Source organism: Seriola lalandi, unplaced genomic scaffold (assembly GCF_002814215.2).
Source record: "Seriola lalandi dorsalis isolate HSWRI2012SDOR001 ecotype SW California unplaced genomic scaffold, Sedor1 jcf7180002054560, whole genome shotgun sequence".
Lineage (NCBI taxonomy): Eukaryota > Metazoa > Chordata > Actinopteri > Carangiformes > Carangidae > Seriola > Seriola lalandi.
Window position 1 is genome coordinate 880125 of NW_019525113.1, and position 23057 is coordinate 903181.

The window sequence follows — 23057 nt, forward strand, 5'->3', positions numbered from 1 at the left end:
ACTCCAATATCAGTATCAGCTCTCACCAAGGACAAGGAACTGCTTGACATCTGGTCATCACTACAGTAACTACAGAGCATTTTAAATTGTAATGAGTATTGTTAGTTAGTTGACAGAACAAATGAGTTGGATGGAATATCTGACTTTTGTAACAGTCGTTTAGACGCATCAAGACAAAAAGATTTCCCGTTGCTGAGATTTTCAGAATTCAGAAACATTTTAATTCACACTTTTCCTGTGTTTTATTTGAAGTGTTGATCAATAAGAAGATATATTTGTGGTTTAAAGCATCAGAAACCATCTCAATGTAGTTTTACATCTCCTCTCTCAGGATTCTTGCTGGGAGCTCTAGTTACAACAGGTCGGTGAGCCAATCAGAAGAGAGGCTCTGGCCGTGCTGGGGGCGTGGCTCAGGGCAGTGAAGGTATAGTTGTGACATCACAAAGTTCCAGAAGTCCTGACGGCTGGTTTTAAGGCTCAGTCTCTGAATACAGGCTGTGTGTATTTCTCTGTGGACTGAGGCTTTGATACTTTCACAGTATTAAAATAGAACCTAGACCTGCTTTATAATCAAACTACACATGGAATACAATATGGGATCTTTAAGACCGTATCACAAATGAGGAAATATATTTCAGATTGGAGAATTGACAAAACAAGTTAATTTTTGATTTGTGTTCAGATGAAGTCAGAAAAAGCTGTAATGTATGTCATGGTAAATGCATAGCATGCTAACATGGCCGGTTGTGTGACCTTACTAAAACATAAAATGCATAAAATTGCAGCAATCTTTGAATGTATTACTAGTTATTAGAAATTCATCTGCTGAAAAAAATCTTCCTCTCACTTAAAATTAAACAAATGCTCCACATTTTCAAATCTTTACTGTTTGCTGTCTAATAAACTGTATGACGGTTTTCTTTTGTATTTTGTTTTGAGTTCTTTGAGTGAGAAAGGTCAAGATTTTCATGTTTTGACAAGAAACTCAAAAATCGTCAATCATGTACCAACAAAACTATAAAGCAAACAGTGACCACGTAAAAATCCCTGAGGCTACGATGAAACTGAATCTCATCAAATACCTAAACCTGGGTGACTGAGGAAAAGGGCTTTCTGTGAGTGTCTGTGGTCATGCTCCGCTGGCTCAGGCCAAACTCTGGTCACATGACCGATACTGGGGAATGTGAAGGGCAGAGAGGTTGCCTGGCACCTGAAGTCAGAAAGGAAAACCCCCCCACCCCACCTCCCTGAAAATAACACAGGCTCACTGTGTCCATTCAGTGGGAACTGAGGTTTCTTACCTGCAATCACAAGAAACCCGAATCCAAATCTAAACAGAGCCACAAAGGAACTGATCCAACAAATTCAACAAGAAGGTTTCACAACCATGATATTTACTGTTATGCGCGCACACACACACACACACACACACACACACACACACACAGACACACCTGTATCACTCAAATTTTCCTATACTTGAATCTCTCCGTCATGTTTGTTCCTCTCTGAGACAGAGCGCTGTCTAAAAGTTCAAAACATTAAAACATTAACTGTAAAGTTTGTTTGTTCATAACAGCCACAAAACCGAAAGTCTGTCTAAGCTTGAAATCTGATCTGTGACTCTGCCAAAGGAAATACTGTAGGCACAATAACAGCAACAACACAACAGCTACACAACAAAGAAGGTATTGTTATTAAATTGAATTATATCATGCTATTTTATCCATTCACTGTAATTTGTCCATTCATTCTGACACATTAAAATCACCTTAATATTGTCATTGCTCCTAATGTCTTTAGCTGGCAAATGCAAATCTTAAATGCTGTGAGAATAACTCTCACTCAAATCTCTTCTTGAATAAGAATAAGTTTTGTATTGCATTCCAGTTATTTAATGGAATACATTTAAGTAATTATGTATTCTACATTCAATTTAAAGAGTACAATTAAAGGTGTGACAGACAGGATAACCAGATTATCAAACTGGTGTTTTTCTTTCAAGCAATTTAAGACAAAGAAGATATAACACTGAAAATTAAGATTTGTTTTTCTATAACTCCAAAATGTACAACATAATCCGTTCAATAGGAAGAAGCTGATCGGGAGGTGAAAACCCCATTAAATCTCTGAGGCAACCATCATTAGTCTTTACCAAAATACTGTGAGGAAGTTAAGGGAGGATGGCTGTGCAGAAAGGTATGTGCCACAGTATTACTTAGGTCAAGTTGTACTGGCAAAATCCGTATGTGTGTGCACGCATGTGTGTGTGTGCGTGTCAGCCTATTAGGTCATTGGTGAGGAAAAAAGTGAGCAAATGTACCTGCTAATAAATCCAGCTCCCTCCCTTACATTCCAGCACAGTGTTTGTCCAGCTGTGCAGAGATAAGAAACACTCACTCTCACCACCGCTCAGGTTTGTGGTAGAAATAGTAACGTTAAAGCTTGTTTTGGTGAGACAGGAATCTATGGAGAGAAGAGAAAAGGTGGGTTATAAGGTTGCCGGTTCAAAAAGTAACACCACCACATTAATGAGTATCCTTCTCCACTCACTGAACTGCTGCAGGCCGAGAGGAGTTCAGTGGGGCACCTTAAAAATGAAATGAATGTTAGGATATCACATCAAAAGATAAACACAGTGCATATATCAGACACTTTGACAGATTGAGGTCAATCAAAAAAATTCCTCCTCAGTCAGATTTGAAGGTCTCAATGTTACAATTCAAAGGAATTGTTTTATTTCTTTTATCGTATTCTTCTTAATTTTAAAATGACTGCATCAAAAGAGGAGAGTGTAATAAAACCTGCCTGTCACAATAAGGCACACGCAGGGGGATTTGTCCAAAGAAACAATCAGGGGAGAATATTCTGCTGCCCTCAGGTGGTTGGATTCAAAATCTGCAAGAAATCTTCAGTTGCAGCAGTTTAATGTAAAGCATACTACACTGGTTATTATAGGTTGTTGTCATATGTTGTGCAATAAGTGACACAACTAAAATGATTAATTTAGACTGAAAGCACAAACTGTTCCTCTTCCGCTTTAAAATCTAAATCTCTTTTTCTGTGTCATTCGTTTTGTTTTGCAAAAATAAGAATTATGATTTATTTTGAAAGGGGATGATGAGATGGAGGAAGCGGCATAAGTGTGTTTAATGCATCCTGATGGAAACCTGAGATTTTTGTGATTCTGACATCTGATTATCTGATGATATAAAGTTTCTCCAGGTGTTTCAATTACTTTTTGACTAACTCAAATTTTTCATTCAAAAATCTAAAAACTTTTTATTATAGCACAATTGAAATACAACAGACAACTACTGGATCTGCTTTACTTGGTAATTACTTAATTTCAGATTACAATTTCCTGTTACTTTGATTTTACTCAGTATTTGGCTACTTTGAAGTTTCTTTCTTAATGTGTAATTATTGGTCTGTAAATTAAAGGGTTAAATTAGACATGGTACATTTCTTTGTATTTGGATAATAAAGAAAAATATTGCACTTGCAGATAACAACTTGATGCAACACCAATGTGTTAATACAGATGTAACATTGAACTGTAGTTTATCATTGCAGACGCAGAGCTGCTGCAGGTCCTCACGACGCAGGTGTCCAACAATGTGTCTGTATCATCCATTGACACATATCATCTCTGTCTCTCGCGCACACGCACACGCACGTACGTCTGTAAAAGTCATGGCAACAGAACGGTGACGCTTGACCGAGGTGACGTAAGAGCTGCAGACCTGTCCGCTCTCTCATTTGCACTTGGACTTGACCTGAGTTAACCCCTTTGCAAGACTTGTGTGTTGAAAAGTTGAACTCTTGAACAGCGGATCCCCTGGAAGACCTCTGCAAACCTCCTCAGGAAAACAACCTTGGAAAACTACACAGAAGAGACACCTACAGAAAACTCCTGCAAATTTCATCTGCTGAAAATGGCTTTGGATGGGACCCCCCATGGAGGAGCACCTGCTGACCCGCATCATCACCTCCTTTGCAGATAAGACATCTTCTAATTTTATGCCAAATGCATTAATTAATCTCCCGGATCTAAAAGAAGGTGTTTTCAGTACAAAATTAGCAGTAAATGATTGTAACTTGTTGAATATAGAGATAAAACATTAATAGAATGTTAGTGGGTCTGTTAGGAAAACACAGTTTTTTTGGTGTAAAACCTTTATTACACAGTAAGAACGTGCTCAGTTTCCCGGGTCAGGTGTGGAGTGTGTTAATAATTGTGTGTTGACTTGAAAATATTGTTATTTTCGTTTGATTGCGCCAAGTTTCCAAATTTGGCTTCGAAATTTTAAGGGGAAAAGATGGCGACCGGGCCTTTTTTTAAAAAATGCCCCCCAAAAAATGTATTGTTGTGACCATGGAGACGATGGAACAAACATCGGGACGTCAGAACGTGCAGGCCGAACCAGTGCACGGTCCGCTCCTCTGTGTGGAGAGTCCAGTTTGCTTGTTGGGATTGTTGAAATTTAGCTTCAAATGTTTCCAGAGACATTTAAATTAACAGTTTATCACATTTTTGAACTAATTCTAACAAAAACGCAGCAATAGATCAGTGTTGTAAGTGAATAAAAGTGTTATTGAACTGAGGCTATAACAACAGTCCAGTGATCAACTCTTACAGCTTGTACTAGATTAGAGAGGCATGTCATTTTAATAATTTATTGCTGTGCTATGCATAGCTGTATTGAAATATGATTTGGTATTTTCAGCACAGCAGCATCAAGAGACTAGTTGGTTCACACAAAAGTACAGATGTTTTTATGGACGTTGTTAATACATGATTTAATTAAAATGCCAGTCGTTCAGCGTGCGTAATTACGCATGGACTTCTGGTACAAGATCACTCAACTGTCCACATCACATGCCTTTATGTAAAAAAATAAATAAAAAGTGGCATTAAGTGTAATTATCAGTCTGATATCTCAGTAATTTACTCATTATAAACCTAGAATACACAATAACATAAATACAATCATGTATGATAATGTGTATACAGAACGAGCTACATGCATGTTTATTCATATAATATCACATATTTAGCAGTTCAAAGATTACTGGTCTGTCTCACTGATCATTGCTCTTTGCTCTGTCTCTCACTCTGACCCCTGAGCTGCTGTTCACTGACGACAGAGAAGGTGAGCATGAGCTCCTGACTTGGAAAGAAAGTGACTTAATCTATAGAATAGTTTATGATATGAAGACATAGTCATTGGTGTTAGTGCTAGTTTGTAGTATGGTCTACGATATGAAGACGTAGATAGAAATTTGTGTTATTGTTTATTGTGTGGACCTCTTTACTAAACCCAAGGTCTTTTCTTGTCTGTGTCACTAACTATTATTTATTGTTCTTCCTTTTTACCACCTGAGCTGCTGCTGTAAACTGTGATAAAGGACAATAAAGGGCCGTCCTCTCCTTTTACTCTCTTGTGGAAACATTATTAGAGAATAAAAGTATTTATTGGGAGCTTAACAGTGTGTGGACATACTCTTTTGTATACTGTTCAGCTGAAGGAAATGATTTGCCATCCAGCCTTAAATGTCCTGTATTCCTAGATTTGAGTGTGAGGTACAGCTGTGAATCATCAGCAAAGACGTGACAGGAGATGTTGACTCCTTAAAGCTTAGATATCTTGTTACCATTTTCTTCTTATTACTTTGCTCGTGTTGAATCTACCCATGTATTTCAAAGGGAGGAATGTACACTACACTTTACAGGCAGTGGAAAGGTGACAGGTGACATTTCCAGTAGCTGCCACATCTGTCGTTCACATTTGGTTTTCATCTGTATCAACAACCCCTGAGAGGCAAATTAAATTCTTTTTCTCTGAGAAGATGCAAGAAAAAAAATTAGAAAAATTTCACAAGTGTAAATGGTAATGTTTGTTCAATACACCAGGAGTGTGGGTGTGGGTGCAGCAAGTCTCGTCACCTCAGATCTCCTTTCCTTTCTCTGCTTGGTTTCTCAATTCAACAGAAGCTTCTTCAGACTTTTCCTCTCGTTAGTCCGACTCCTGCCTCAGATTTGGTTTTGATGAATGCTGATCTATCCCCCTTATGATGTGGGGAATATCTTCTTCCTGTAATCCAGATGAGATTTACAGCATGATAGAGCTGCTGCTCCTGCTGCCACCTAGTGGAGAAACAGAAAGTAAATCATTAGAGGAAAAACACCTGTTGCATGCATGTTTTCTGAGTAATTTGGATCATTTTGCTGAGTCCAGAACTACCTCAGATCCTGAGGATGAACCCAACTACAATGATCTATAACCCAGTAAAACTATTAGATTTGATGAGTATCAAGTTCATTCCTGTAGCTGTTTCCTTATGAGTTTTAGGTTCATTAGATTTCCTGGAATAAAAAATACTATGTAGGAAAAAGATTTATCTTCACAACTACTCTTAAATGGCAAAAACTGGAGCCAATTGTACCAATATGGAGATTGCATCAATACTGAACTACCTGACAAATCCTCACACACACAGTAAACCTGTTTTAGAAACTATGAGCTGAGCTGAGCTGACAGCTGTGCTCAAATCAGCTCCACCCTGTCACTGTTGAATCGAAGCATTATGTAGAAACATGCTCAGTGTTACCTGGAAACAGAACCGAAATTCCACAAACCAGACGTGCAACTGGTAAAATATTTACCTTCGTAAAACAGGTTGTTAATTCATTTCCTTTAGTCCATCCTGCTGTGTGAGGAGAATATGTCAAAACTGTCAGTGATAATTAAATCACTCCTTCTCATATGCCTGTACTTGGCTGTATAATCTTTGGTTCTTTTAATAACTATTACGAATTTATAGCAAATACAGAAACGAAGCACAAACCTAAATGAAAGTTATTTTTTTTAATTTGATATGTACAAACAAAAAATACTTTAATAAGTCAAACACAAACTGGTAGAAGGAAGGGCGGGGCAGAGGCAAAACCCTTATAAAAACACATTCAACATTGTCCCATATTACTCATCCATTATTTGTGCAAAGCTCACAACAGATCCAACAGGCACTGCCACATTTCATACACAGAGCTCATTTTGTTAAGAGGAAACAAAACACAACTAAAAAAAAAAAAAAAAACACACACACAACTAGGTAGCATTTTGTTTTCAACAGCGTTAGCCATGTCGCTTAATTTTTTAGCACGACGGGCAGCAGACAGACACACAGACGGGATGTGCACAGTCAGTTGGGCCTCACAGCTTTTCCCCTGCATCAATCAGTGGAGTGTAAAAGTACGCAGCATCGTCCTCCTCATAGATGATGGCCACAGTCTCACCAGCCTCTGTCACTGCTGCACTGGTCTGTATGTAAGCCTGAGGGGAGGGGGAGACAACAAAGACTCAAGGCAACGTTTGACATTTTCACACACCAAAAATATACAAGGACACTTTTATTCTGTACAACACAGATGAACGGAGAATTCGGCGCCAGCTAGAGGAAACCTGAGAATAACAATCAGAAGTTTTATTTTGAAATAACTTTATTCGTGTCAGTACCCTCTCGAGCAGCTGCAGTCGCTCTTCGTTCAGCAGGTTGCTTTGCCTCAGCTGGCTGACCGTGTTCTCCAGACCCAGAAGTTTCTCCAGGTGTCGTCGGTGTCGCTGCTGCAGCACTTTCACCTTTTTCTGCAGCTCGGCCACAATCGCCTCCAGCTGCTCTTTACTCAGGCTGTTCTTATGGTAGCTGTTCATGTAGGAAAGAAACGCAAAGAGACTGTAAAAACTGTAACAGTGAGAAAATACAGGAGAGTAAAGCATGAATACTTGAACTGCTCTTCAGCAGTAATTTCAATGGTTTTATGTTGAGATTCACTTTTTGTGTCAGTGCTCACCAGTGCTCCTGCAGCTGGTGATCCTGCCTCTCTAGGCTATCGTCCTCTGACTTGTCATCATCTCCTTCTCCGCCGTCTGTGTCCAGTCTTTCCACAGTGAGAACCAGGGACGCGGGGGAAGGCGGTACATGTTTGGACACTATAGGTAGTGTGGATGTGATGGGCTTGGAGCTCAGAGCGGACGACAGCACTGTGTCCGGGGAGAAGGTGAACTTGCTGGAGGTTTCACCGGGGAAAACGTTTGGTATCGTCTCAAAGTAGGCGATGACTTGAGTTTCATGGCCTTCTTGGACATCTAAGAACTCCTCCGTGGTACAAGTCACATCTTCAACACTGAGAGAGGCCGCAGCTTCATCCGCGCCGCCAAGTGTGGAGTCACTCGAGACCAGCCCGTGGCCCTGAGTTAAAATGGCAGCAGCGATTCCACTCACAAGCTCATCTTGCCCCTCGCCAACGGCGCATTCAGACATCACTACCACCTCTGTGTTCTCTCCACTATTACTCAGATCATCTACTGTCTGGAATAAGGTTAAAGGGAAATTTGCCCCCGTTTCGAATCCATCGAATGATGCCAGCGTGTTCAGATCTGTCCTGAGAGAAGAATCGGATTCTCCAACATCGCTCGGCTCCACCAGGCTGGCTTTGCCCTGCTGCGATGGGTCGACGGTGATCTCGTACAAGTGCACCGTGTGCAACGTACTTTCCACCTCCACGGCGTCGACAGCCCCCGTCCTGTCACCTGACACTATTATGCTTTGATTACCGTCAGCGCGAAGGCGTTTTGGCGTCTTCTCGCTTTGATCCGTGGCTTTCCGTTTCTAAAGAGAAGCAGCAACTTAAGAGTTTATTATTGTAAGAGCAACACTTTCCTACTGACTCAGGAACGTCATCAGAATTGGCCAAAGTGTGGTAAGTCTTTGTAAATTGCAAATGATCAATTCAATATATACATGTAAACATCATTTTAAGTGCAGAGAAATAAAAAAGAGGTGGTGAATTTACTGTCATTTTTTTTTTTAACTCACTCTGTTTAGAATAATAAAAAACATTCAAAAACCCTTTTCTGCCTCCTCTGGTTTAAGAGCTGCACATTTAACTGAGCAGAGAAAGAAGCTTCCATGCTGCATAAAGCTGCAAATGCTTCAGCCATTTCTTCATGACTTTGCTATTCAGCACAATAACACAGATATAATTACTTGCCAATCTTGTGCAGCCCTAAAATCTCAGTATAAGACTGTGGTAGGTCTCTTTGTTTTACCTCGGCCTCCTGGAAGACCGTGGGCACAGCGTCGCTCTCCAGGTAACGGATCCCCCATCGCACCTTGAAGCACGAAGGTGGAAAGTGTTCGTGGCAAATGTACTGATGTCGAGAGGGAGTCCAGTTCTCACGTCCCATGTTCCTCAGCCACTGCTGCAGTCGGACCGGGTCCTGTAGAGGGAACCTAAAAGACGATACAGATGTGAGACGCTGGTCCCACTTGAGCTCCTTCAAGTGAAATACTGCCGAGATGTTTGGAAATCGGAGCTTCAAAGCCGATGCTGCCATCGGGTAAGTGACTGACTCTGTGGACTCATCGCATTTCGGCTTGTGACACGGTACAGAGTGTAATTCAATCCAGCTCAGGCACTTTTGGGGGCAGTGGTTAGTAGTGATGCTGTATTCAAGTCAAGTCAGTTTCTATTTATGTAGCACCAAACCGCAACAAACGTTATCTACAGGTCTAACCATACGCTTTATAACATTGATTACAGAGACCCACCCATTCCCAATAATCCCCTGTATGATTAGATACACAGTACCAGTCAAAAGTTAAACCTTTCTAGTGTTTTGTGAGAGGTCGACAGAATATCAGAAAGACATTTTGAGATGATACTGACAAATACAACAAAGCCACAGCGCTCATCGTTCCTGCAGAGCTTGGCTACTGCATTCATTTTTATTTTATTGAATCCATTAAGCCTAGATGTTCACTATAGTCCATGTTGTTCTGCCATCAACATTACTGTAAACTCTAACTACTAAATGAGTGTCCAGGCTCTTTCTCTCGCTCTCTTCACTTCCAGATGTTACGGACCTGGATCTTCGTCCTCCGGGACTCCCAGCCTCCTCCTAGTTTCTCTTTCTCCAGCTGTGTGTTTGTTTCCTTCTCCTGGACATGTGAATGATGTGCTTGGTTTTGCCTCCTGTGTGTTTGTGTAGGCCGTCCTCTTTCCAGGTCTTCATGGTGGAGAGGAGAGTGTGTGACTCAGGTCCTATCTGTTGGCACCACCTGGGACTTGCTTGACGTCCAGCCTGACCATATTCTTCATTAATGTTTACAATCTTTAATGTTGTTATCCTAATTGTCCATTGTGTAAATCTACTTTGTTGTTCTATTTTGTACACATGACATCTATTGCATGTCTGTCTGTCATGGAGGAGGTAGAGACAGACTGTTGCTCCTCCTTAGGTTTCTTTTTATATTTTATTTTATATTCAAGTCAGGTTATTGAGGTTTAATTATTTCTTTGTTGTTTTCTAGATTGTTAAGCTTCAGGCAAATTTATGATTTTAAGTAATAGATCAAATTTGACCTGCCTTTACTTGACTGATCCAGCTAGAGGCTTAAGATGATGACATCACTACAATTTGTCGTGTTGATCGATAAACCATGGCTCAAATCCACAAAATAAAACTGACATTTCCAGTTGGCAGTTTATTAAGCTGCTTCACAGAGGTTTTGGTCAAACTGTTTGAGGTCACATGATAAAGACTGTGGTGCTGGTGAACTCTATTACATTACACAGAGGTGTTTCTGATATTTGGCCTATACTCACTGACAAAAACCATAGAAACTCCGGCTCCACTAACTGACCATGAAGTTGGAACAACACCTTAATTCAAAAGCAATTTCAATAAAAACTGCTTATAAAGGTGGCGATTATAGCTTTACCGAATAAACTGCAAGCTGAGTATGTCTTGAATTTGCCCGTCAATCAAACTGAGGCTCCATATCGTGATTGAATCAGGACTGTCAAAGATCAGAAGACACAAACGATAACGATAGCGACAACCAAGCGATCACACGGCGCGAGTAAATGCTCATTTCCTACGGTTGCCATGTTTCACTTCATATTAATGGGCCAAACTATTGTAAAACTCGACGTGGTGAGACAGCGTTTCTTAAAGTTAGATGATGCGTCTAGCAGCGGCACCTGATCAGCGAAGTGATCTAGCTAAAAGACTTTTTCTTTAAACTCAAACATCTTACTTGTAGAAGCTCTTCCTGTCGCTGCCGTTCCCGGAGTCATTCTTACAGTTTGGGACCGAGCAGTATTTCGGCATCTCGGGTCGGCGTCGTTGCGGCCGCTTCCTCCGCGTCCAACTGGGTTCACAACAAGGTGAAACTCGTGCTGTGTGTTGTCAACTCGTGGCGCACGGTTGACGACTGCCGATCAGCTGTTCAGACGCGTGACGTCAAATAAATGCGACTAGGAGAAACGCAACTCTGGCAATGACAATTATGTGTAATAAAATAACATAAGGTAGTTTTTTTTTTTTTAAACGAGCATCTTCATAGGTAGAAGGTGAAAACATAAAGAAAAATACCAGCTTATTTCTAAAATCACAGGACTTGTTTTTTTTTTTAATTCAATAATTTTCTCCAAACATTACACGGAATCTTTAAATGATACAGTATATATACATATACATCAGTGTATTTTATCTAAAAAGTTGAGGGCCATTGGACAATGCAGCTGTGCGTTTCAAGACAGGATTGCATTTTGGACGTTTGTGTACTGAAGACATCCATATGGGGGGGTAATAAGTCACCAGTAATCGAGTGCCATCAGTGTTTGCCTTACACCAAAGCTAGTTTGGAGAGTAGACTGTGCGGGAGCTGCCGGGTGAGTGGCACAATGACGGTCAAGGATGAAAACATGGAGAGCAGCAGTATCTTCCTTGACAGGAAGCAGTGCAGCAGTGCAAAATAAATGTTACCAGCTACATGAATGAACCAGCTAAATACACCACTAATGGCAAACAGCACCTTTCAGAGTGTACCCAGAGACAATCCATCTCTTTTTTTTGGACTGGGATCAGAACATGTAATTATATTTTGTATTCCTGCAAAATAAAAAATAAAAAGACTGACATACTGTAGGATGGTTTGAGAAACACTGATAGACATGCTGCTCTTAACCCAGTTTACAATGCTCTAAGCTGTGTACACAGGCCAACAGTACAATGCTAGGTTTCAGAGTCACAAGATGCATCTTGTAAAAACTGAACAATCATTTTCATCACAGATCTTTGGTACATACCATCTGCTGAGTATAACAAATATTTAAAAACCAAGCAGCTCCAAGGAAACTCATCTCAAATTCTCAGGGTTGGTTTCTTTACCCAGTGATGGAACACATGAGCGAGTAAAAGGACAATAGAAATGCGGGGGTTTTCCAGTTTTAACTAATAACATGGAAGGACGTGTCCAGTTTTGGACTGGGCTGAGCTGGTCTGGTCTAAGTGATCTCTTCCCATTTGAACTACACCACACATTTTCTGCATACAATTAGTGGAAGTTGGTCGGGGAGAGGGATCCCTTAGGCTAAGCATGAATGAGAGCATGTCCAAGCACTGGAGGAGTGAGGTGGCTGGGATGGTTCAGGTCAGATGGGAGGTCATCAGTGTCACAGACAGATTAGCGTGGCCTCTACATCATCCCCAACTGCATTAGCGTGTTGGCATATGCCATGGGCTTGACATTCGGATGAGGCTGTAAAGGAGAATGAGGGGAAGAGAAACATTAAATCTGACAGAAAATTATGAAAACAAGACTAATCTTAGTACAAAAACATCTTTTAAATTAGACTCTTTACAGTACAGCATACTGACCACAGCAGTGAACTGGTGAAATTCTGGCTTGAGGTCTGATGCCCTGAGGTGAATATACGCTCCTTTGTTTCCCATCTGATCACTGCGGGAAGGCAGAATACAACACACAATAGTCAAAGTGAATGGCTACAGTAACAGTTGACTCAACACTTTTAAGATAGCCGGCGTGATCACGTACCAGTAGTTGGGTGCTGAGAACACGGTGATGCACTTCCCTGAGTGAGTGACCTCGTAGCCCTCAGCTTTGACCTCATGACTACGCACAATGAAGTCCAGCTTGTTCTGTTCCAGGAAGCGCTCCGTCACATCTGGCCCGAACTGACAACTCACGCCTCGCTTGCTGATCGACCGGCCATTCTGCATGAGGGAGAGAAAGAGAAATTGTTAATCCAAGTGGACTCAGTGCTGCTCTTACATAAACTACTGGATACTCTCAATCAAATCAAATACACCACATGAGGTGCTGGGTGGGTGGGAACTGACCTGAGGCTGTGGATCTGACCAGAGGAGGTCACACATGGGACCTGTGAAAAAGCAGAGGAAGGTGTTGAAATGTAGCCGTGCTCCTTTCTAGAGATGATTTCTTGAAAACCAGTTTTATACCGATGGTACATTTGCAGTCTGACCCTACCTGAGTCTGGAGGCTGTCTGTTCCTGTCAATCTTCCTGAGGTCCTCCAATGTGACACCATCTTCACTGAACAGCCCCCCATGCATAACCTGAGATGGAGAATTTCATTAGTACTGTGTGTGTAACAGTACAAAACATCAAACCACTGCAGATTGCAAAAATCATATAACAACAGCTAGTGTCAGTAAGATTCAGGTAAATTATGGCTGTTTGTCAGTCTTCAGTAACAGTTGTGATATTTAAAGAAGACACAGTGATTGTAAATGAAGTCAACTTGCAAGTCTACTATTTGTCTGCCTTATAATGCATCTCTCCTGGATAACAAGGCATGCAAAGATAAGACTTGTTAGTGTAGTATCTTTACCACACCAAACTACTTTGAGGTAGAAAGAACATCTACCCTATTCCGAAACCTTTTCTGAAAAATAACAAAACTAAAATCTCTTAAAAAGCAACTTTAACTGTATGAATGTTTTCAGTGAAGTGACATCTACAGTTAATCATTTTTATAAGTTTTAGTCCGGAAATTATGAATTCCTATTTTAATGTTAAGTTAAATGTTTTGGCTCCATCAGACTTTTAATATGGAGAATTGCTTACCAGTACTTTGTTATTGATACACTGTGCAAGAGGCAGCCACTGGAAGACCTCGCTGAACAGCTGGAACATCTGGGCTGTGTACTTGGCCTTGACCTCCCCTTCAAATCCATACATCTGGTTCATGTTGTCCGTCTCATGGTTACCTGCAGGTACAACCCTGGTTATTATCGTATAATTCTGTTTAAACGACTTTGTACATAAATACAAAGTCTGTAATTCAACAGCAGAAACCAAGTGACATGTGCATGCAAAATGCCTAACAAATGAGTTATTGTGCATTGAACTTAATGCCCACACACATGTACTAAGTGTGACACACTATTATGACATACTCAGCAACATCTGCAGATAATACACATGCATTCATTCACTCATACACATGCAGGCAGTGAGTGCTCTCACCCCTAAGCAAGTGGAAGTTGTCAGGGTAGAGCAGCTTGAAGCCAAAGAGGGTAAGAATGACCTCAACAGAGAAAGAGCCGCGATCCACAAAGTCACCATTGAAGAGCTGAATTCTGTGGTTAAGAACTATGACGCACAAGTTCTCCATTTGGCTTTTGGCTGTTGTTGTCATATTAGACACAGAATAGTACAAACACGTAGGAAAACCACATTCAACACAGATTTAAAGCCTGATGTGTGACCGTCTGCAAAGAGAAAGGATACATAAGGGTTGGTCTCTGAGGGTAAGCCGTTCAACTTGAAGATGTTGAGGAGATCGTAGTATTGCCCATGGGTGTCACCACAAATTGTTATTTTTTCTGTCTGTGGCAAAGAAAAACAGAAGACTTTAAATCAAGTCCAAATAAAAGATGATAACTGAAAAATAATATTTTGTATTTATTTACTGTTGTGCTGTAAGTCTATAGTATTCTAATGTTGCACTCAATGTTCATGACCCAATATAAACTTTTATTCACTTCACTAAAGACCAAGTCCTCACCTCTTTTAATGTGATTTCAACCAAACTTGGTAGTTTCGATAGTACATCTTTAACTTGCACCAAAATCTGAAAGAGTACAAAAATGTTTAATTACAGATACAAGCAGGTTTCCCTTAGTGAGTGTGCTGTATTTCATATGAACAAACCTGTTTACCTGATAAGCACACTTTCTGTGCAGCTTCTTCTGGTCTTGGAACCAATCCATCATCTCATTCATGAACTTCATTGAGACCTTCCCATCTTCCAGTTTGGGGCCAACGTAGTCGTCCTCGATCGCTGCAATACAAGGTCGGCTTAATATCAGATGAAAATATAATAAATCTCATCACTGCATTTTGTTATCCTTAGCTCCTGTTTCAGATTGTTAGGATTACAGATGATATATTTTTATGACTTACTCATGTTTTCAATGTCCAGTGAGTCAACAACAGATTTTTTTATCTCATCGCTGGCGATGGCTCTCTCAAAAGCCTTCTGTTTCACAATCTTGTTACATTCCTGATACTTCATCCTTGCATCCTTGTCATTTGGTCGAACTCTTACTACCTATCATCAGAACAGAGAAAAGACATATATTAAAACACACTGGTTCATCATGAATGGGCATTAAGGCAGACATAAGGGAATTCACTCAGTGTAGAGAATCAAATGTAAATGGTAATAAAAGTATATCAAGGATCTAATTTCTTTATTATGCAAACACTTTCTTCTGGATGAAAAATAATTGTCTGGTACTGTAAATGTACAACATTTCAACTATTCAGTTATTCACTGTACCTTTATATTTTAGAATGTATGGGCAATCTATATGGCATTTAGTTTCAGTTACAGTCTATAAATACATATAAATCCAGTTCCAACCTCTCACAGCTTCATGAGGATTAACTCTCTGTTGTCATGGTGCTCTGTCTAGTTCGTACAATAAATTGCTATGACTATGGCTGAGCTTTAGAGGTCTTTGTTGTCACAGCCCTGGTATATTTACACTGCTTGTTATGAGACGGCACGAACAACAATAGACACCAAATTAGCAGCGTCTTTACACTGGATCTAATTGGCATCATGACTGGATTAAAGGATAATCCCTATTTTGGGCTGTTAAGGCAACATGAAGAGCCTAACTCAAGGTGACAGATCAACAGATGGAACTGGAGAGCTCCTTCTTTTGAGAAAACAGGGAAAAACATTTACTTATACTGTGAACATGCTCGTGTCCTGTATGTTCTCAGTTCAGAGTGCATGACAGCTAAAAGTCTGCACCTACTAATAGCCAAAGATCTTATATTTCTTACCGTCTCGTAGTCCTTAAGTGCAGCCTTAAACTTGCCCAGTGCCATGTTGGAGGTGGCACGGCGATAATACCCCTTAATGTAGTTCTTGTCTATCTCCAGGGCCTTCGTAGCATCCGCCAGGGCATAGCCATAGCACTCTGTGCGTAGGTATGCCAGGCTTCGGTTGCTGTAGTAGATGGCATTGGATGGATTGAGCTCCAAGGCCTCCGAGTAGTACTTGATAGCATTTTCATAGTCTTTCTCTGAAAAACAAATGTCACATCTTCACTGGACAAACATGAACTTTGTAGTTCTATAAAGTCCTTGTAAAAATGTCAAACATGCTGCAGAAAGTACAAATCACTGCCTGCAGTTTCACTGTTTACTGTCAATCATGTTTCAAGTGAAAGTACCAAACATTTCTTGGTATCTGCTTTAGTTTTTCTAATTTCACAACTAGAATTTGGGTTTGGGTTTCTGACATTGAGACAAAACGACACTTTGTGACTCGTGTTCAGCAGGATGTGTTTGATATTTTATGTACATGATATTTATCTTATTAATTCAAAGAATTGTATACATTGAAAGACAATGAAAATATGCCTTAATTGCAGCTGTAAGTGAAATAAACAATATCAATAATATGCTTCATTTAAAACCTCAAGATGGATAATTTAACAATAATCTGTATGATCTGTATGCTTTTATTAAATATTTAACCTACAGTATGGATGGGTGATATGGGCTGTGAAGAGTAGTAATGTAGAGATTGTTCATTTCAATCTGCTAGTACAGTCACAAAAACTGTATCAGTAAATCCAGGAGCAACATTTTAGCTATATCACAGTGTTAGACTAATCAAAATCATAGATGACATTTGAGGTCGAGTTACCATATCAATAGTTTTGTCAATAGATGCACAATATTTCAGCTCCAAGCCAAACACACTTACATCAGTTCCTGGACAAAAGGGAAGTTATGATACACAGTGAAAATCATCCTTTAATCCCATTAGTGAGCATACTGTAAGGAGGTAGCCACACCACTGCTAACCAAGTGCACTTGTGCTTAACAGCCATATAGTCTGTTCAGTGTGACCTGCTGTATGTGATGGAAAAACTGCAATAGCTTAGAAGCCAATATCACCACTGTGATGCATGTTATTCTTATTCCCACTCAGCATGGGGGACCACTCCATGTCCAATTTAATTGCTAAATATAACAATTGCTATTGTGTACAAAACCCAGAATGTTATTTTAGACATTTCCTGGATCAAGAGTCCATTTGTAAATTCAGCACACAGCTAATATGATAATGCACTTTGGAATGAATGTGCAATACTTGTTTCTACCCACTTGGGCGTACTCGATCATACTTGTTGATCTAATTTTGTTACAATAACTTTATGAACAGGTCATATACCTGCCTTTACCAACAGACCACAAACTAAATCAGATTTTCCAATAATAATATGTATTAATATTTGACAATAAGCCAGCAATGCATGACTGGCACAGTTTTCAAGTTTGACATGATGAAAAATGTAAAATACAAAAAATAAGTTTTATATTGGGATAGGTGATGGCACATTCAAACTGCAACGACTCTGGATGATTATTAATAAATAGCTAACCTTGTCCTGTTTATTATTTTACTGTAGTAGACGGAGGGTAAGAATCCTGCCCATCCTACTACAGACAGCCTTTCCATTACATCTGCTCTGACTCATCACGGCGTCAGCCCTGGTAATGCCCAGGCCTCTAAAACCCCCAAACTTCACCCTACAGGAAGCATGTCATGAAGGCACACTCTATAACATGCCACTGGCAAAAAACTCCAGTGTTTTGCTTTTGGGAGGACATATGGTTGAAATATACTTAGTTTAAGTTACAGGGCACCAACGGCAGAGAAGTTGACTATGCTATCGATGCTCCTCAGTCAAACTAAGTCTTGGACCAAAATGGGAGTTCAACGTGACTATTAGCATTTAGTTACCCCTTTCCCAATGAACTGACGTCTAGTAAGAACGGATACATCTAAGTCGAAATTTTATGCATTGAAACGCACAAGCAATACAACGCTGAACGTTACGAGCCTCGCTGCTGCTCACATGCGTCGCTGGCGGCAGAAATTTCTAGTTGTTGTATCTGAACCTCCCATAAAACTACACAATAACCCAACAGCACGACCGAATAAAAATAAAGGGGTCACTGCTGAAGCCACCAGAGAAGATACCAAATCTGAGCAAGTGCACAAATACAAGCCACGCGTGACCCCGTGGGTTAACAACGATGCTTTAGCGTTAGCTGAACTAGCTAATCCAATGAATGAGGTTTACAGCTAGCATGCTTTCTGAGCGATGTTAGCTTAGCTTAACGTTAGCTACCGGCTCCCGTTGGAGCGTGTTGCAACACAATCATGTCCTCCTGTAATTAGCGGTGACATCTTTATCTGTTACAAACTGCAAACAACAGCCACTGACTTGACAGGTCTGCCAAATTACCTTTGAAGTACTTATTCGCCTTCTCCTTGAGTAGCTCTGCATCATTACCTCCCTCCGCCATCTTCTTCTCACTGCCGTTTACTGATTCGTGCGCCATTGGCTCGACGGTCGCAAAGGTCGCAAAGTCTAAGTTAACTTTAAAGGATGAAAAAATGTCACTGCAAGAGGAAGATTACGTCTAAATATATGGAAGACACAAAAAGTATTTTCCATCCATAAGAAAATTATAATTACATGTAATTTTTTGAGCGTAACGTTTGTTAAAACGTTTATTACTTGAAAAATATAACTTTTATTGTTATCAACACAAAGAAACTTCAATACAAAGACAAAAAACAAAAGACAAAGTTGAGTCTTTCTTAATTAATAAGCCTAATGCAAAACTACGGCAATAATACACCAGGTTACATTAAACTGCACCCTTCTGTTGTTATCTTGTGTTGAGGTTTCTATGCCTTAGATGAAAACTGTATGTTTTCATATTGACTGTGGCTATATTCCCGTGTTTCCCTGTCTAGCAGTTATTTTCTTTGGTGTCCCATTAGTTCAATTAAAAGTATGTATGTGAGGGACACTGACAATGTCATCTAAAAACGAAAGGTAGAAAAACATCAAGTAGGAATATTTCCATTTGAGTTCTTTTGATTTATTACCCAGCAGGGGTCAGTATAGACCTTCACTGATATGCCCATGAAATGCTCATGAAACTGGGCAGCATAACCAGTTGAATTTGTGGGCAACAATGAGGCTGCTGATAGAGGGAACTACATTCATGTTTGGTTAACCAGAAAAATCTGCAAATGGTGAGTAATGAGTCATTGAATCATTAGTTAACGATTAGATTAGTGATCCATGAAGCCAAAGTTCCCTGGCTTATCTTGAATTATGGTTTTAATTTTCAGAAATAGCCTGTTCTCGAGTCTCGATCTCTCACTGAGCAGCAATAAATTTCCAATTAATTAAAATGTAGGCTTGTGTAACAGAAACCTTCAGCCCCACTTACAATTCTTCTTGGTCCTCTCCCAGATGCCTCCAGACAAGTTTCCTTCCATCTGAACACAGCAATGTTGGCCTCCGGAAAACCACAGCTACACCAGTGAGGGGACAAATATGGCACAGGTGCACATCCCCACAACTTTACTCACTCACACATGGCATCTGACGCACCCCAGCATCACATAACTGGTTTGCAAAAACATCACGCAACCTTAAGCGAAAACATCCAAGCTGAAACACCTTTCATTCACCAGAGACTCCACACTGTCTGTGGTCAAAAAGTTCTGTGGGATGGTGAAGTCAGGAGAGGGACATTTGTGTTGTGTACCAGAAAGGAAAAGTCAACCCTTTGAGGAATTGGTTTGTGGTTTGGTATGTTTGGGTTTTAGATGGTTAGGGTTAGAAGTTCAACAGAATAAGAGACGTTCGAGAGAACCATATGACACGGAGGATACAGCCCAGTCCAGTCTGCTGCCCTGACTCACATGCGACATCCCGCAGTGAAGAGTAAGAGGCCAAACAGTCGGGTGACTCACTGTGACCCTTGTCGAGCACTTACTAACCCCGGAGTGTGAGTTCACTTTCTCTTAGCAAGATTACCTATGACTCGTCTCTTTGTCTGAGCGTCTACGTCTACTTCTCTGATGGTTTTAGTAGTGCTTGAGGGAGGGGGGGAAAAAAAAACACGGTGAGATTGAATGAGAACGAGCTGACGTTACAGCCTCAGCCCCACATGAGAGTAAACGCAGACAGTGAGTGGGAGAGACAGTGTAGGAGGGAGAGAGGCAGAGAAAATCTGGCTTGCGAGGCGAGGAGGACGGAGGAGGGAAATTGCTGTCCTCTTGGGTGTACGATGCATGAGCGTGGGCTTTGGAGGGGTCCTGAGAAAGTTAAAACAAACACAAATGGAGGAGTGCAGAGATATACGAGCAACCAGAGAAAGAGACAGATGAAGGTCAGGGAGAATGTGAGTGACATTCCAGGGCCGCGGGCCAATGAATGATGAGGCCTCAGCGTGAGTGGAGTATATGTTACATAGGCCTGATCCAGACCTTCTTACTATTTATTATCCTGTAGCATGTAAGACCATTGCATAGTGTTTTGAACATCCCCTTTTAGTCTTCTCCACCCCTTTAACTGTCATGCCAGTGTTTTGTAGAAGCTGAAATTGCAACAGAGTCATGTTTCCCCTCCTCTGCTCCACTCTGTCCAAATAATTCACTAATGAGAGCTTGACTTCAGGGGGTCTGTGGGGGGTCGCACTTATTTGAACCACATGTTTTTCTAGTGGGCAGAGCAAAGGACTTCAAGCTAAATCAAAGATAAATTGAGAAAAAAAACTCATCCTCTTGAGCCCCACCCTTCCTCCTTTTTCTTATTTCCCTCTATCTCGCTTGTGCTTGCTTCAGATATTTGGTTCAAGTGTAAGCTGGCATTTTTTTTTTTTTTTTTTTTGGCTGATGGTCTCTGAGTCATCTACGAATCGCGGGGATTGCTCACATTATACGGCAGCATTACAAAGCCTCCCGTTCATGACCTAGTGGAACCTCCTGTTGATCAGTATAACCATCTGCCAGTGTGTAAATCAACGTCCTGAAATGACACATCACATGTTCACTGAAAGTTGTTTGCGCTACGGGGGAGTGAGGGGTTGGAAATTTCATGCAAGTGGAAAAAGAAACGTGATGCATACCTGCCTAAAAAGTCTGCTGCTGGCTTTACCTTTCCACATTAAACCCCCCCCCCCCCTTCTGTTTCCCCCTGTGTTTCTTGGACTTGTAACCAGGGTGGTTAGGGGTGGGGACAGGAGGAGGGTATAGAAAGCAATTGTGTTTATATTTTGTTGAGCGTCTGTTTACATTTCTCGCAGGGCTGCTTTAAGTTTAAAGTAAAGTTGTTACCTTCACTGCTCGCAATGAAAACAGTCGCAGTGAAAGTGCTGGTGAGCAGATATGATTTTATAAGAATCCAGATAAACATTTTTTTGCTTTATTTACTTCTTAAAATTCTTTTCTACCGTTTCTATTCAAACACACGACATAGTTAGACTAACAAATATGAAGTTATTCAATACAGTCTTAGTTAAGCGGTAGTGACTGATGCTCTATGGTGAACTTAAAGTTAACTAAGTGTAACAAACGACAATCCTCAATAACTTAACCCCACATTTAAGAAGAAGAGTGTTTATCTGTGAATGCTGGTATTCTGTTCCTTCTGTTTAGATAACAACATTGCATTGCATAACATTGCTGGAGTATTTGGAGATGTGCACGCTGCTACAGTCTAGTGTCTACTAAATCCTAAATAACCGCTCAGTTATTTTCTATACTTCATTATAATGACAAAAAATATAAGTTTTGCTGATATTTATCCACAGCTTGAGAAAACAGTGACTGTTTCTGTTGATATGCCGTTTCTCCAATAAAAAGAGGATTCATAAAACCTTTCTGGCAATTAGCAATAGAATAAATCACCACTTTTTAATTACCTGTCTCAAATGACTCTGCCATCCCTCATCATATATATTATTTTGTAATTTCAGCACTGTAACTTCGATACCCAAAAGCAGTGTTTCTGCCATATTTGCTGGTAGAACAGACTGTGAGTATGCACTGGCATGTGGTTTTATTTTTAGAGGATTTTCCAATCAAACAGGCAGTTTTGACTCATGAACTAATACAATAAGAATAGTTGCATTGGCCACTGAAACCACGACTCCATACCTGAGTATGAGCCCACACACAGCCTAAGTGGAGTCAATTCTTGATGGTGGAAATGTGAGGCAGACTATGGGAGGTTGTTCTTTTCTTTTTTATGGCACATACCGAGCAGCCCCCTCCTGATCGACTGGCACCACAGCCTTGTTAAAGGAAATTTAGAAAATGACCGACTAAACAGATAATTAGATTAAATAAAAACGAATTGCTATGGGAAGTGCGAACAGCAAAGATTACTTAAAAATTAGATTAGGAGGAAAAACGATTTTGCAGTATGAACTCAGTGTTTGGCATGAGTCTGGCCTTATTTGGCCATATCTGTGGACATTATTATAATTAACCACTTTGTATTTCCTACTTCTTTTTCCTTTGGTTTTCACTGTGTCATCAGTCAGGATTTTCCCTTCCACTGTCCTCACATGTTCAGCCTGATTGTCTCCACACACCCCCCTCTGGCATTCACATCTACTTTTGCCATCATTCCCTCATTTATATGCTTTCTGTGCATCCTCCTGGCTGTCTCGATTTCTCATTTTGAGCAGCGTGAGTGTTTGATGTGTGCTGGGCACGAGAACAAGGGATCGGATACACACCCCAAACAGGAAATGAGAAATTCAAGCAAATAGACCCATGTCTGTGTGCCTCGGAGAGAAAGAGAGAAA

The 23057-nt window shown here is 40.5% G+C and overlaps 2 protein-coding genes across 3 annotated transcripts; both read right to left on the reverse strand.

Annotated features, from left to right (window-relative positions):
- Positions 1 to 4161: 4161 nt before the first annotated feature.
- On the reverse strand, positions 4162 to 11275 carry LOC111662269 (THAP domain-containing protein 5-like). 2 transcript variants are annotated; one of them, XM_023416070.2, is made up of 6 exons: positions 11110 to 11275; positions 9117 to 9300; positions 7859 to 8676; positions 7524 to 7710; positions 7225 to 7340; positions 4162 to 6151 (listed from the first exon to the last, which is right to left on the reverse strand). In XM_023416070.2, exons 1-6 carry the CDS (start codon positions 11181 to 11183, stop codon positions 6004 to 6006), a joined length of 1527 nt encoding a protein of 508 aa, XP_023271838.1. In that variant the 5' UTR covers positions 11184 to 11275; the 3' UTR covers positions 4162 to 6003. The 2 variants fall into 2 exon arrangements, with proteins under 2 accessions (XP_023271838.1, XP_087032657.1); XM_087176531.1 differs by lacking the exon at positions 4162 to 6151 and having other exon boundaries at positions 6858 to 7340; positions 11110 to 11273.
- A 188-nt stretch (positions 11276 to 11463) lies between these two features.
- Positions 11464 to 18791, reverse strand: ppp5c (protein phosphatase 5, catalytic subunit). Its single transcript, XM_023416040.2, has 13 exons — positions 18683 to 18791; positions 16200 to 16441; positions 15306 to 15453; positions 15062 to 15183; positions 14908 to 14973; positions 14631 to 14729; positions 14367 to 14472; positions 13965 to 14107; positions 13366 to 13453; positions 13218 to 13258; positions 12913 to 13091; positions 12735 to 12816; positions 11464 to 12615 (listed from the first exon to the last, which is right to left on the reverse strand). The coding sequence occupies exons 1-13, from the start codon at positions 18777 to 18779 to the stop codon at positions 12553 to 12555; spliced, it is 1476 nt and encodes a 491-aa protein (XP_023271808.2). The 5' UTR covers positions 18780 to 18791; the 3' UTR covers positions 11464 to 12552.
- Between the last annotated feature and the right edge of the window lie 4266 nt (positions 18792 to 23057).